This window comes from Aquila chrysaetos, chromosome 8 (assembly GCF_900496995.4).
Source record: "Aquila chrysaetos chrysaetos chromosome 8, bAquChr1.4, whole genome shotgun sequence".
NCBI lineage: Eukaryota > Metazoa > Chordata > Aves > Accipitriformes > Accipitridae > Aquila > Aquila chrysaetos.
Window position 1 is genome coordinate 40,264,649 of NC_044011.1, and position 13,252 is coordinate 40,277,900.

The window sequence follows — 13,252 nt, forward strand, 5'->3', positions numbered from 1 at the left end:
AGACTTTTCTCTTTCACCATCTATAAAGCATAAAAAGCAACACTTGCTAAAGTAATGACTCCCAGCTAATAATGTCCATCAGGAAAGACGCATCTTCTCCCCTGCAGAGCTGTGGATTATTTGTTTACATTGCAGCATCTTTCCAGCTAAGATGATGAAAGAAAGTCATCATCCCAGGCACATTTTGGAAGTGCTTAGCAAATCATGGTAGGATTATCATAAGCTGCATACAAGTGCTACTTACTGTGGCAAAAGAATCAAATCCATGAAGACCGTTATGTTCTCCAGAGAAGTAATGAAGCTCTAGAACATCTTCCTGATAGAGATCAAGAATTATTTCCCAGCAGAGATGTGACTTAAACCTTGACCTGAAAATAGCCGGTTCTCTTGTGTATCAACTGTTAAGTGATGACTACTTTGGGGCTAAAATGCCTCCTTTGCTCTCCAGCCAGCATACTGAGTGACCTACACTGCTACCTAACTTAGTGTTGAGCAATTTCCCTGATTCTTCAACTCTAAAAACAACTCCCACAAATAGGGCCAGACATAAAAATAGGATGCATTTGTCACAAAGCTGTTCTACTCATCCACAGAAACATACTCAGAGGTATACATATTTTCAGCAGAAAAGGTTGAATCTAGGCAATAGATCCAGCACTGCTTTCCAGAAGACACCATCTCCTCAAAGACTACACAAGGGCTCTTAGAGACTAGCCTTTTAAGGTAATACCCACAGCTGACTGTTATAAGCCCCACCTGTCCATTTCCACAGAGTAAGTACCTGCTAACTTTGCCAGCTGCTCAGTGCTCCTAAAAAAAAAAAAAAAAAAAAAAAAAAAGGCTAACCCAAATTAGATACCGCTTTTCTGAGGAACTCTTTCAACCATTCTATGAAACTCCCACAGCAGCATTTTGTAGTTAAGACTGGAGGTTATTTGTAGCCCTTGTGGCAGGGAACAGGTTTCAGAACTGCACCCACTTTTTGGCTTATCCTTAGAGCCATCTTTCTAATGGCAACCTCAGTGTTTAAAGTCTGAAGTGTGGAGGTGGTCAGTAAGTAATTTGAATGCTTAGGAAAAAAGCTCTTGGCTCTTTTGTTCTGAAGGGATGGAGTGGAATTATTCTGGAATTTCTTTTTCTCTGTGTTGTATCCATTTAAATACTTTCTACCAGTGATTTTTCTTCCTTCCTTGTTTTATTTTTTTCTTGTTACAAAAATGAGATGTCAGAAAATCTGACACATTGCTGTACCATATGCTTAGTGTCTATTTCCAGCAGCAGGTGAGAATCTCATGATTCAATTCCCACCTGTGCCAAGGCCATTTTACACCAATTTTCTCTGTAGGAAAACATGGAATAAACCCAATAAAATCTGTGGAAGACATGTATATATGGGTTGCTATGCACAGTTTCAGCATTGCCCATATGAAAAGCGAGTACATATACCCATCTCCATCCCTGCACTGTAAGTATTAAAACAGGAAAGCATTGCCTAAAGCCAGCATCACCAAGCCAAAATGTTCTACAAGCTTGGTCAGACTCTGGAAAATAACTTGTCGGCTTCCTTCTGCAGCTCCATTTTCTTTTACTCTTTTAGTGCTCATGCTTAGAAACTTCCATTAAAAAAAAAAAAAAAAAAAAAAAAGTATTTTCCTGTAATCACCAGGTGACAGGATATGCTGGTTTAAGGCATAGCACCTGTTATTGGAAAATGCAAGTCATAAATACCACACTTGATGAATCTACAAATCTGTCCTTCCCAGAACAAATTTGGGTCTTGAAATCTTAGCATCATTCACCAGAGTCCTATTCCCTGATTTATTTATCAGCGAGTCCTTGCCTTGAAGCAGTGTAATGATGTTTTCTCTCTGATGTCTAATTGCCAACTGGAGGGCTGTACAGCCAGTGATATCTTCCACGTCAAGAAGAGCACCAGCCTTAATCAAGGTCTTTATAATGGCCATATTGCCCTTGAGGACAGCGAGGTGCAAGGGTGTCCAACCCACTTTGTTCTTAGCATTGACATCTGCCTTGCACTCCAGAAGATTGATGACAGTCAAAAAGGAGCCCCGCTGGACTGCAAAATGGAGGGGGGCCCACTCTGACTTCTCAGCAATGTTGGGATCTGCCCCACATCTCAATAGCTCACAGACTACCGGCTCATCACTGTAGCGAGTAGCCAAGTGAAGTGGTGTCCAGTCCATGCTTCCTTTGGCATTCAGTTTGGCATGGCTATCTTTTAGCAGGTGGATGATTTCAATGTGTCCTTTGAAAGAAGCCAGGTGCAGGGGAGTCCAACCTTTGTCTGTCCTCAGCTCCACATTGGCTCCGTATTTGATGAGCTTCTCACAGATAAGGTACTTCCCTCTCACCACAGCCAGGTGCAGGGCACTGTAATGATTTTGATCCAGGCTGTTGACAGAGGTCCCATTCTTCAGCAAATAATGGACTACCCTGAACTTCCCCCTCTCCACAGCAACATGAAGTGGGGTTCTATGGTTCTTCTGCTTTTTCTCCAGGTCCGCTCCTTGACTGGCAAGCAGTTTCACCAAACTGACATGTCCAAAGCAAGCTGCCACATGGAGGGCAGTTTTCCCATCAACCTCCTGGGTGTTGGAGTCAGCCTGGCGAGATAGCAGTACTCGGGCCACATTCTCAAAGTTGTTCTGTGATGCCAAGTGCAGAGGGGTCCACCCGTCATGCTCCTGAGCATTTACCTGTGCCTGGTGGTCCAGCAAGAGGCGTACAATTCTATCATCCCCATTCTGAGCAGCGAAGTGAAGAGGTGTCCAGCCATCGTCATCAGGCATATTGATGTCCGCATCATGCTCTATCAGAACTGAGCAGATCTCTGGCGACCTCTTCTGAACAGCCATAATGAGCGGGGTGTAGCCACAGACTACCTGGCTGTTCACATTGGCTTTACAGCTCAGGAGAAACTTCACCTTTTCCACATTTCCCTGGATCACCATCAGGTGAAGTAATGTGAGGCCATTTTCATGGACTCTAAAGATTTCCTCAGACAGGATGTCCCCTGGACTTTCAACCTCACTGTAAGAAGGTGGGATATGAACCTCCTGATTATCAGTTTCTAAAGGCAAGGGAAACAAAACAGGAGGAAGAGAGTAAGACCAAGTGAAATAGCTTGGTGTGCACAAGATGGGAGGGAGAGCATGTGAATCTTCATAGTATGAAATGAAATAAAAGTCATTTTTAGAGATAGGGAATATGAAATGAGGCAAGACTGCTACATGCAGTCTCTTAGAAAGCAGTGAGACATTTGGCCTCTCCCTCACAGGAACTATATCTGCTATTTCCCATATAGTTCATTTTCCTTAACTTAAAAAGAAAAATCACCCACATGGAAAACTTTCTTGAGCCACATCCATATCACCGGAGAGCGAGGAAATAGGCTATTTTTTTTAGGTTTCCCCTTCTTTATTTATAAAGAAAGTCCCCTACTTACCACCACTTCTGGTGTCTCTGGGGAAGGTGAACTCTTCTTTGTCACTCTCGTTTTCAGGAAGGGGAAAAGAAAAAGCCGTAAGACAAAGTTGTTTATTTGCATTCTATATGGTTCGGACATAGTTCTTTGCTACTGCTCTAGAATTTTGTATTATCATTCAAGTGGTTTTTACCCAATCTTGTTATTGCGTCCAAAACTCAGCAGAGCAAATCATGATGTTAACATGAATGCGGGAGCCTGAAAATGATCTCTGGATATCAATGAGACCTGCCTCCTCTTACTACTTTGCTCCCAAACATACGTATATTCTACTTCCTTACTGCAGAACGTGCCCATGGCAGCATCCCAGCTAGTCATTTTCCTTGTTGTATAGTGAATCCAAACACCCCCACCTCCTCAATCCTCTATACTCAGGCATCTCATTTCTTGCTGACTGGACAACTAGGCAAAACCTCAAAATAGCAATAGTTCTCAACTCCTACTTCTGCCTGTATGAAGCTGACTTCTAGGCACAATTACACTCCAGTAGCTGGGCTAAAATTATGACTACCCTGAAACCTGATTTTTTTTCTTAGAGAAACACAGGGATTTAAAACTTTTTTTCTTCCATGAGAGTTGTTTAAACTGGAATGTCTTCAGTTCCATGGAGCTGGAAAATGGTCATCTGAGTGCATATGCCAGTGCTATGAGCAGAAGCCTCGTGATTCTGTGTCTGCCTGAGCTTCTTTTAATGACTGAGGCCTACATGATAAACCCACTTCATCTGAACAGATAGAAAGAAGGGTCTTCCTCTCGGACTGTCTGTCATTTAGCACACTGGCCAGCTTTCTAAATTTATTTGCAAGTTTTCTGTCCCTGTAAATGAATTACAGATGTACAACCTATGCAAACACACTGTGCAAAGGTTGCTGAGGTGCCCTTGCTGTCTGATGATAAACAGTGATGAGAGAGGAAACACATTCTTAAGAACTGGTAAGAACAGGGAAAGGACTCAGTGGAATTTCCTGAGTGGTACTGGGAAGCCTTCCTCACCTGCTGGTTCCCAGAGATGGCAGGCTTGTGGGACATCTTCCTAACAAGGCGCTCGTTCTCTGGATCTACTACAAGGCTTTGTATCAGTGACAGCAGCATGTCTGTTTCTACAGGGATATCTACCAGAGCAAAAAGACTGTTAGCTGTGCAGACTACCCAGATGTTCAGAAACCAGTCAGTACCCAAGGTTGTGGAAGTCTTCCTGTATCCTTCACGTGGGGTGGAAGGAAAGAGGGAGAAAGAGGATGTGTTGACAGCAAATGGGTACCAAGCATTTCCAAGGCAACAGGCGATTTGACTGGCAAAGAGTTATATGCAAGCTTATCCCCCACTTGTTAATCCCTGCAGCTGACCCTTGGCTAATCCATATCACAATCAGCTACTACACCTGTAAAGCTTGGTCTTTGCTTAGGGTCTTGGTCCCAACATCTCTTCATCAAGTCAACCATCTGCTGGCATTCCCCTGGCCAGTCATCACTGATGGGTTCTAGGCAGGGCCTCTTTCCTGCTGCAACCTTGACTATAATGGCCATCATGTTGGCTCCTGAAAAAAAGCAGTGTGCACGGGGCTTTATCTCTGTGAAGGTGACTGTAATAAACATTTAATAAGTGCAGAGCATGTAAGAAGCGTTCATATTTACCTGCATAAGGTTTCTTCTGCATAAGTATCTCCCAAATTACGATTCCAAAGCTGCAGGCAATGAGATCATAAGCAATCACTCCCATATATACAAGAACATAAAATTCACTTATTGCTTTCATATTCTTGAGAAATGGGAAAATTAGGAAAGACGTTCTTCAGGATAGAAGGTTTTCATCCCCCACACCAAAAGGACAAGATCTTATGAATTATCATGTGCATCTCTGATGCCTCAACAAAAGGGTTGGTGTAGTGAATGAGGGACTTAGAGCATTTCCTGTAAAAGTCAGGCTCTCAGTGCTTATTTTTCACCTTATTCACATTGGGTTTTAGAGCCCCTGACTACTGCAAGTTCATGTGGCCATGCAAATCCTCCTTTGGTTCTTATCTTGGGTTACTGTGTAGTGTAGTGGGTAAGGAACTGATGAATTTCCAGAATGTATATATGTAGCTTGTGTAAGTGGCCTGCAAAGCACTTTGGCCAAAAGGAAAAAAATAAAGTTGAAATCTTTTCTCCACCTGTTACTGACCAAAATGAAGCTGAATACCAAAGACGACAAGCAATATTACAGTTGCTTTAAAATCAAAATTAATCTAAGCAGCAACTGCTATGAAAGAGCAGACACTGTCTGTTCTGTGCTCTAATCTTACTCCTTTTCTATAACAACTTCCAGCAACCTAACAGGCTATGATGGAACCTAAGGCAGTAAGTCTACGTCTGCAGCTGCCGTGGGATCAGTGCTGCACAGAGGTGCATCTGGTAAGAGACAGATGATTATCCACAGAAAATCCCACTCCCCCTCACTCCCCACCACTGAGGTTGGAGTAACACATCAGTCCCAGTGTGTTCCCCACCAAGGACATTATGCAAGGCAGAGAGCCAGAATATAAACAAAACGAGGCAATGTGCCAGTCTCTCTCGTTCTGTGTAAGAGCTAGGTGGCAACCCTGTGTGACCTCTGAACAGAAAGGCAGCCTTTACCTGTACACATCATATTTGATTCCTGGGGGCTTGCTGTTCTGGAGAAACATTTCTGGGGGGATGTAGCTCAAAGTGCCTCTCAAAGCAGAGCTTTCAATATATTGCATTCGGCTAGACTGCTCCATCCATTTCGACAGCCCAAAGTCCGAGATCTGCAAGCAGAAAAAATGAGACCCTCCCCCATAATGCTCACAGTCTCACCCTCCTTATATTAGCTGGGAGATACCTCCATCCTTCATGATCAGGGATATGAGGAGGTGCCTAGCAGCTGAAACTTGATAAAATTCTGATAAAATTGCAGTCAGTGCTTTTCAGTGAGTCCAGCAGATCAGCATTTCCTCCTAAGTTGGAGCCTTCAGTTCCCAGTTCTGGCACAGATTGCCTGTACGATCTGGAGGTACTTTGTTTACCAGCTGCTTCTTATAAGCCCCACCAGTTAATCTTTCATTGAGTGTTCCTGAAGAACCTAACTTACTAGGATTCTGGACTCATTTGGCAAAAATAAGCTTTCTCATATTTGAGAAATAACCTGTCCCTACAAACACAGCATTAAGGTCATACCTTGACATGCATATTCCCATCTAGGAGAATGTTCCCTGGTTTTAGATCTAAGTGCAGCAAAGGAGGTGTCATGCTATGCAGGAAATTCATAGCCAAGCCCATCTCATGGATAACCCGGAATTTGAGCTGCCATGACATTTTGTGAGTGGGAAGAATTTTCTCCAAGGACCCTCTCGCCATATATTCCATCACTATCCCCAAAGGGCTGTTGCAGACCCCATAGATAGTGACAATGTGCTGGAATTTGATTTTCTCCATCTTGGTTGCCTCTTCCATTAGACAGTTCATACTGGTCCTGGGGGGAAAAAACCACAAAACAAACAAAACAAAAAATGTGGAATCAAGAAATGGTATCAGTCGATTCACGAGCTAAGTTATGGTATAGTAGGTTAGTGATATCTAGCCTTTCCAAGCAGCCCTGCCTACCCCAAAAAGATTCAGTCCAATTTGCCCCTTGGTGATAATGCAACCACATCATGATCTTTTGCAGACTAAAATCTAACATACAAGGTGTTACGACTTTTCAAAATGAGCCGGGGATTGTTTGGGCAAATTCAACCACTAGGCTCCTAGAGAAAGAGATCAAAACTTCCATCTTAGTCCAGCTCTTAGAAGACCTTCAGTGATCACAGAAAGCCTTGTCCGCGTGCTCGTTTTCACACTGTGGTGAAATTCCCAAGGGATGCTTCCTGAAAGCATGATGTTGGGAGCAGGCACAGCATGGTGTCATGGTTTAACCCCAGCCAGCAACTACGCACCACACAGCTGCTCACTCTCTCCCCCCCACCCAGTGAGATGGTGGAGAAAATCAGGAAAAGAAGTAAAACTTGTGGGTTGAGATAAGAACGGTTTAATAGAATAGAAAAAACTAATAATGATAATGATAACACTAATAAAGTGACAGCAGTAATGATAAAAGGATTGGAATATACAAATGATGCACAGTGCAATTGCTCACCACCCGCCTATCAACGCCCAGCTAGTCCCCGAGCGGCGATCCCCCCCCCCCCACTCCCCCCAGTTTATATAGTAGATGTGACATCACATGGTATGGAATACCCCATTGGCCACTTTGGGTCAGCTGCCCTGGCTGTGTCCCGTCCCAACTTCTTGTGCCCCTCCAGCTTTCTCGCTGGCTGGGCAAGAGAAGCTGAAAAATCCTTGACTTTAGACTAAACATTACTTAGCAACAACTGAAAACACCAGTGTTATCAACATTCTTCTCATACCTAGCTCAAAAACATAGCACTGTACCAGCTATTAGCAAGATAATTAACTCTATCCCAGCTGAAACCAGGACACATGGTGAGCCATGCCTTTTTCATACACCACAAGTCCACAGGGTAGCCTCAGTGACAGCCTGCACACTGCTTGCAGGCAGACACACTAACGTACTGAGCTTGAGTACATGGAGGCTTGGCATACCTATACCTCTGCCTGCAGCTTTCTGTCCGTGAGCATGGTGAATCTGGTCCCAAAGGGAGTCTAGACATGTCTGTCCATTGTTGCCAGTTTTGGCAGACCTGTTTCACTAAATTTTTACATTTCCCAACCTGCTGAACGAGTTGGGATGCCCAGAGCATGCTGACAGCAGCCAAGCAGTAAAGTGCCAAAACTGCATTTAAAAAAGAGCACCCTGGGAATGAATCTGAGCTTGCAACATTATGCCAGGCCACTAGTAGCTCTAAACATAGTTCAGCTAAGCAAATCCTTCTGCCAGACTTCCTCTAGCAGGCTCCCCACAGTAAAATGTACCTCTGTATTGAGGAGTCTCAGGTATTATCTTTCCCACTGTGGGAGAAAGGGTTAACACAGGAAGAAGTTGCAACCTGCAGCGTAGAGGGTTGCAGATAGATTGATTCTTCCCCCTCCCAGGACAATGACAGGTGTGGAGAAAGAAGTGACTTCTATGATTTCTGGTTCCCTTCCTGGGACAGAATCTCTGGGCACAGCCCCTGTGTGCCTCCCTCCCAGGCACCCCAGGGGCTGGTGGGAGCTGACCTGCACAGAAGGTTATGCTGGATCCTGTGGTGGATCAGCATTGTGGGAAGTAACAGAGGGAGTGAGATTAGCCCAGGGGGAGGCATTTGCACCATTAGCTCAGATACATGAGAAGGTACAGGGAGAAGGTGGATGTTGGACAAGCAAAGGGAGCCCCAAGAAATGAGGCTTGTAAGGGAGAAAAGCAAGAGCCCCAAAGTGATTCCCATATAAGAATCTGAGTGTTTCAACCCTCTGGGAAATACGGTGACTGCATCTGTGCCTGTATTTTCTTTTCTGTGGATTCCCTGTGATTTTTTTTCTCTCCTCAGCCTCAACAGACCGGCGAACTATGAGCCTTTGCAGCTGACAGAAGTTGAGGCGAGCGCCATCTTCCACCCACTCTCTTTCCTTCTCTCAGGTGATACATAGATTCAGTGGCATTCACTGAGCACCTGCCCTCCTTGCTTTCATGCGCCCACAGGGATGTCTTCCATCATCCCACAAAATCCATCTCCTGTTTTCTCCTGACAAGCATAACCATCCAAGGTTAATAAACTGGCTGTCAATTTGCCCCATCATTTTGAAGGAACAGTGCAAAGCAGTTGGTTACGCATCAAGAATGCGAGCAGATGGAAGTCACCACACCATTGTCTCCATTCATAGCTACTGACGAGACACATTGTTTTTACAAGCCCAGAGACAGGAGTGCTAAGGACTTCTAAAAGCTCCTCTGGAACTTTTGCCTCCTTTGGCCCCCTTACCAGACAACTGTGCTGCTGTGCTTTTTTCAAACCACTGAGTGGCCTGGAAACTTTCAGTTTTGTATTTGGGGCTTGTACTTAGTGCTGACAGATAAACCAGAACCATTTTATAATACACATGAAAAGGCTCATGACAGATTCATATGCAATGCACTCAAAAATGTTTTCTGTGGGTATATGTGCATTAGACAAACTGCACACTGAAGGTCTGCCTCTCACAAATGTGGAAACATTCTAAAGCAAGTAGAAACAGCCATTGAACCATACACCCCAGATGCACAACACTACAGGACCAATGCTGGCCCTTCTTACAACCCCCCCCAGAAATGAAGGATTTTTGGCATGGCCATAGTGCAGGACAGCACGGTCTTGTCTTGTAATCCAGAACTCACAGGGGTTACTGAAAAGTATAATGTAAGTCAGAGCAGCCTCAAGGCTGTTTAGATATATGTAAGGGGTAGGAAAGCCTTTTATAACACTATGTTGGAGCGCAAAGTTATTTTAATGACAAAATAGTGCAACTTCAGTCCCTAGGACACCAGTACAGTAACTATTAAAGGCACATGAACTGTTAGATATTTTTCCCAAACTCAGATTTTCAGATTTAGGTTTTCAAATCCTGGTGATTGCAGAAATGTTGTTTTTAAAAACAACAACAACAAAAAAACCCATTAATGTTTCTGTTCACATTCAACCATTCTTCTGGAGTGTACACTAGGAGTTGATATAATCCATGAAAGCCATATGAATAAATTTACTAGAATTAATATATGCAGAAGTAAAACTGATTAACTTGACTCATTTTTTTTTCCCCCAAAAGAAAATGAAATCAAACGTAGTACCTGAAGAGCATAAGCAGTGCAAACGAAAGAGGACAGTCACTGCTCAGATTGAACCATCATCTCAGTTGTTGTCAGTAACATGACAAGAAGTCATACAAGCATGTGATTTTTAACTAGGCAGGATCCTTCCAGCTTGAACAGAATAAAATTTGAGAATAAGTAACTTCATTGACTCAGTTTTTAGATCAGGATTGCCTATATTGTATGTGGTATTGGCAGTAGTTGCAATTACCTGGCTTTGTTCTATCTCCAGACCCAAGGTAGTCAGCAGAGAAGTCTCTGCAGGTGAGAGACACAGCAAAAAGTAAACTGAAGGTGCAGATGCACCATCAAGAGAAAAGAACATGTCTGGAGGGTAAGTGAGGGAGCAGAGTGCTTTGTGAGGCCAGCAAAACCAGCTGGAAATTCTCTGTCCCTCAGCTTTAAATCTGGTGATTTTAGTGACTAATTTAGTTTAATAGATACCCATTAGTCCCAATGTCCAGTGAAAGCTGCAAATAAGTAATCAGGCTGCTTTTATCCACGTGCCCATGTTTAGTTTAAGATGCCTACTTCAGCCTCCAGATTTCAACACTAACTGTTCTGAGTAAGTGTTCTTTTCCCACCTGCACATGCACATACACACATAAAAAAGAGAGAGAGGCAAAATTCCAGATCAGTAGTGGTTTTTCCACTCCCTTTGGGTACCAAAAACTTGACTTCCCAGGGAGAAGAAGCCATGTGAACATTTCCTTCAGAGTTTTAGCACTAATTCACCATAGATGGCTCTAATTGACAGTTTGAACTACTGAGCTAGAAGAGACCGCAGTTACCTCTCCACGCTGGTGTCCTGCAGCAGATACGGGGAGCACTTCACTGCATAAACTGTTCTCCACCTCTTGTGCTTGACTTGGTACACATGCCCAAAGCCTCCGCTGGCCACTTTAACCCAGTCTTCTTCAAAATCCTGCTTATTAAAGACAGTTAAGCTGCCCAGTTGCCGGTCTCTCTCCGAAGTCATGACAGAAAAGTCAGCCTGGCTGTCTGCCTCCTGCTCAGGCGGTATCAGAGAAGAATAAAGGAGCTCTTCCTACTTCTGACTTGCATAGGGAGGTAGGGAGTTACCTGAGATGAGCCATGTTAGTTACTGCCAAGAGGTGGATCCTAAGTGTCACTCTCATTTGGTATGCAGAGGAGCTGCGTTACTTAATTCCAGGCACTCATGCCAGGCTACTGTGCAGAACCTGGCCAGGCTGGATATATGTCTACATTTCCATAAGGCTGCCCTCCTCTCTAGTGTCGAGTACTGGGTGCGCAAATGCTGAAAGAATACAAGATGAAAAATGGCAGAATGCAACAATCCTTTAGCAATTGCACCGTGCTGAAGATGGGATTCCTCACCTGAGGCATCAGTATACGCTGGGTGAAAGTGAGGCAGACGGATACTGAAAGGGAAGGAAGGCCTTACACAGAGAGAAATCCACAAGGCTCCTGTGCAGCATTGCACACGTGACCTGGATGAAGAAGTGGAAAACTCTCCAGAAAGATAAAGAACAGAGGAGACCCCAGAACTAGCATGTGGCGAACATGAGTGCATGAAACTCAGAAAATACTTAAACAGAAATACAACAAACATGGTGAGCCAGGATGGTTACCTCAGGGATAAAGTATGCTGTCGAATGCCTGCAAGGGGTATTTGAAGAAACAGGAGAATACTGAAGAGCTGGTCTGAGCAGTTTAACTATTACTGTGTGAGCACTAGTAACAGCATGCATGCTTTTATTTGCTTTATGCCTTGACTCCCCAGCTGTAAAAAGGGTTTAATGACACTCGTCTGGGTCTTGTGCATACATGTCTTTCAAGACTTAGCACAGGGACTATCTCTGTAGGTAAGTCAATGTCAGATACAACATGGTGCTGGTTTCCTCAGTGCTACTGCAATACCAATAATAATTAGTATTTCTGAAGGGTAATTGTCATTGAGTCTTGACTTGGAGTTTTTAGCTGCATATCAGATCCAGGTGGAAGTGCAAGCTACTTCTCCACTGCATTTGACATGAAGTGCTCTGGCAATGGCCCATCACTCACAACTGCAAGGCTTTAATGAAACAAGGAAAAGAAAAAGGAAAAAAGCCAGCCAGGCTCTGCAGCTTTTTAGGGGAAAGAAAAGGCATTAGAGTCTGACACGTGATTGTTGCTGATTCCCTGCTCCTCCCTAAGAGTTGCCCACCAATTATGATGCTTCCGGCCCAGGTACCGCCCCTGGCTACCTCCACTCCTGCTTGCTGGCACTCACCTCCCAACACAACTTCAGAACCGAGAACAAGCATGATGGGGCTCCATTCCCTCGTGTTCAGGCACAGGCAGGACAAACTGTTACTGAAATGCTCAAGTTTTATTATAGAAAGTTCAGGAGAAGGTGAAGGAGTGGAGGAAAACACTCCATGGTTGCAGAGTGGCAGCTGCTGCTGCTTCACTTCCTCCACAGAGCTCACAGGTGTGCTGCATTTCTTGGCAATTGCCTCAGGCACTTTCCAGGGTCTGTCTCAACTTTAATGGCATTAAAATAAAAGGTTAGGAAGTGAGGCAGTGTGTATGGAAGGGTTAAAAGATGGAATTTTGGTGTGTGGATGAACACTGAGTAAGAAGTATATAACTAAGAAATGCAGTCAGCACAGGGAACAGATAGTTTATTGTCTATTGTTTGAAATGCTGACCATGGGGATAAGGAGGTTGGGCAACGTTCGGGGAGGTAGTACTTGCAATAATGGAGAAATACAAGGCACCACACATAATTTTGCTTACCTTGCAAAAGTCCTGCTGTTGGTTAGAGCAGAGTGGATGTGACTGATGGATTATGGTAATATGCCGCAGGTACAGAGCCCATGAACCAACAGAAGGGATGGCTATGGCACATGCAGCACGCCTGGCCAGCGGGCGCATGTGCCATAGGTTCCCTATGTTGCAATCGAGGCGTGTTTTGGCACTCATTGGCCACGAGCATCG

At 44.1% G+C, this 13,252-nt stretch overlaps 1 protein-coding gene across 1 annotated transcript; it reads right to left on the reverse strand.

Annotated features, from left to right (window-relative positions):
- Positions 1-851: 851 nt before the first annotated feature.
- ANKK1 (ankyrin repeat and kinase domain containing 1) lies at positions 852-11,666 on the reverse strand. The gene is made up of 8 exons (XM_030021374.1): positions 11,080-11,666; positions 6,682-6,976; positions 6,121-6,272; positions 5,140-5,189; positions 4,887-5,042; positions 4,499-4,617; positions 3,467-3,512; positions 852-3,091 (listed from the first exon to the last, which is right to left on the reverse strand). The coding sequence occupies exons 1-8, from the start codon at positions 11,265-11,267 to the stop codon at positions 1,743-1,745; spliced, it is 2,355 nt and encodes a 784-aa protein (XP_029877234.1). The 5' UTR covers positions 11,268-11,666; the 3' UTR covers positions 852-1,742.
- Between the last annotated feature and the right edge of the window lie 1,586 nt (positions 11,667-13,252).

Coding starts and splice junctions, on each gene's coding strand:
- ANKK1 (XM_030021374.1), bottom strand. CDS start 11,267: ATGACTTCGGAGAGAGACCGGCAACTGGGCAGCTTAACTGTCTTTAAT. Junction 5,043..5,139: donor GCAGAAGAAACCTTATGCAG/GTAAATATGAAC, acceptor GCTTTTTTTCAG/GAGCCAACATGATGGCCATT. Junction 3,092..3,466: donor CAGAGACACCAGAAGTGGTG/GTAAGTAGGGGA, acceptor CCTTGCCTTTAG/AAACTGATAATCAGGAGGTT.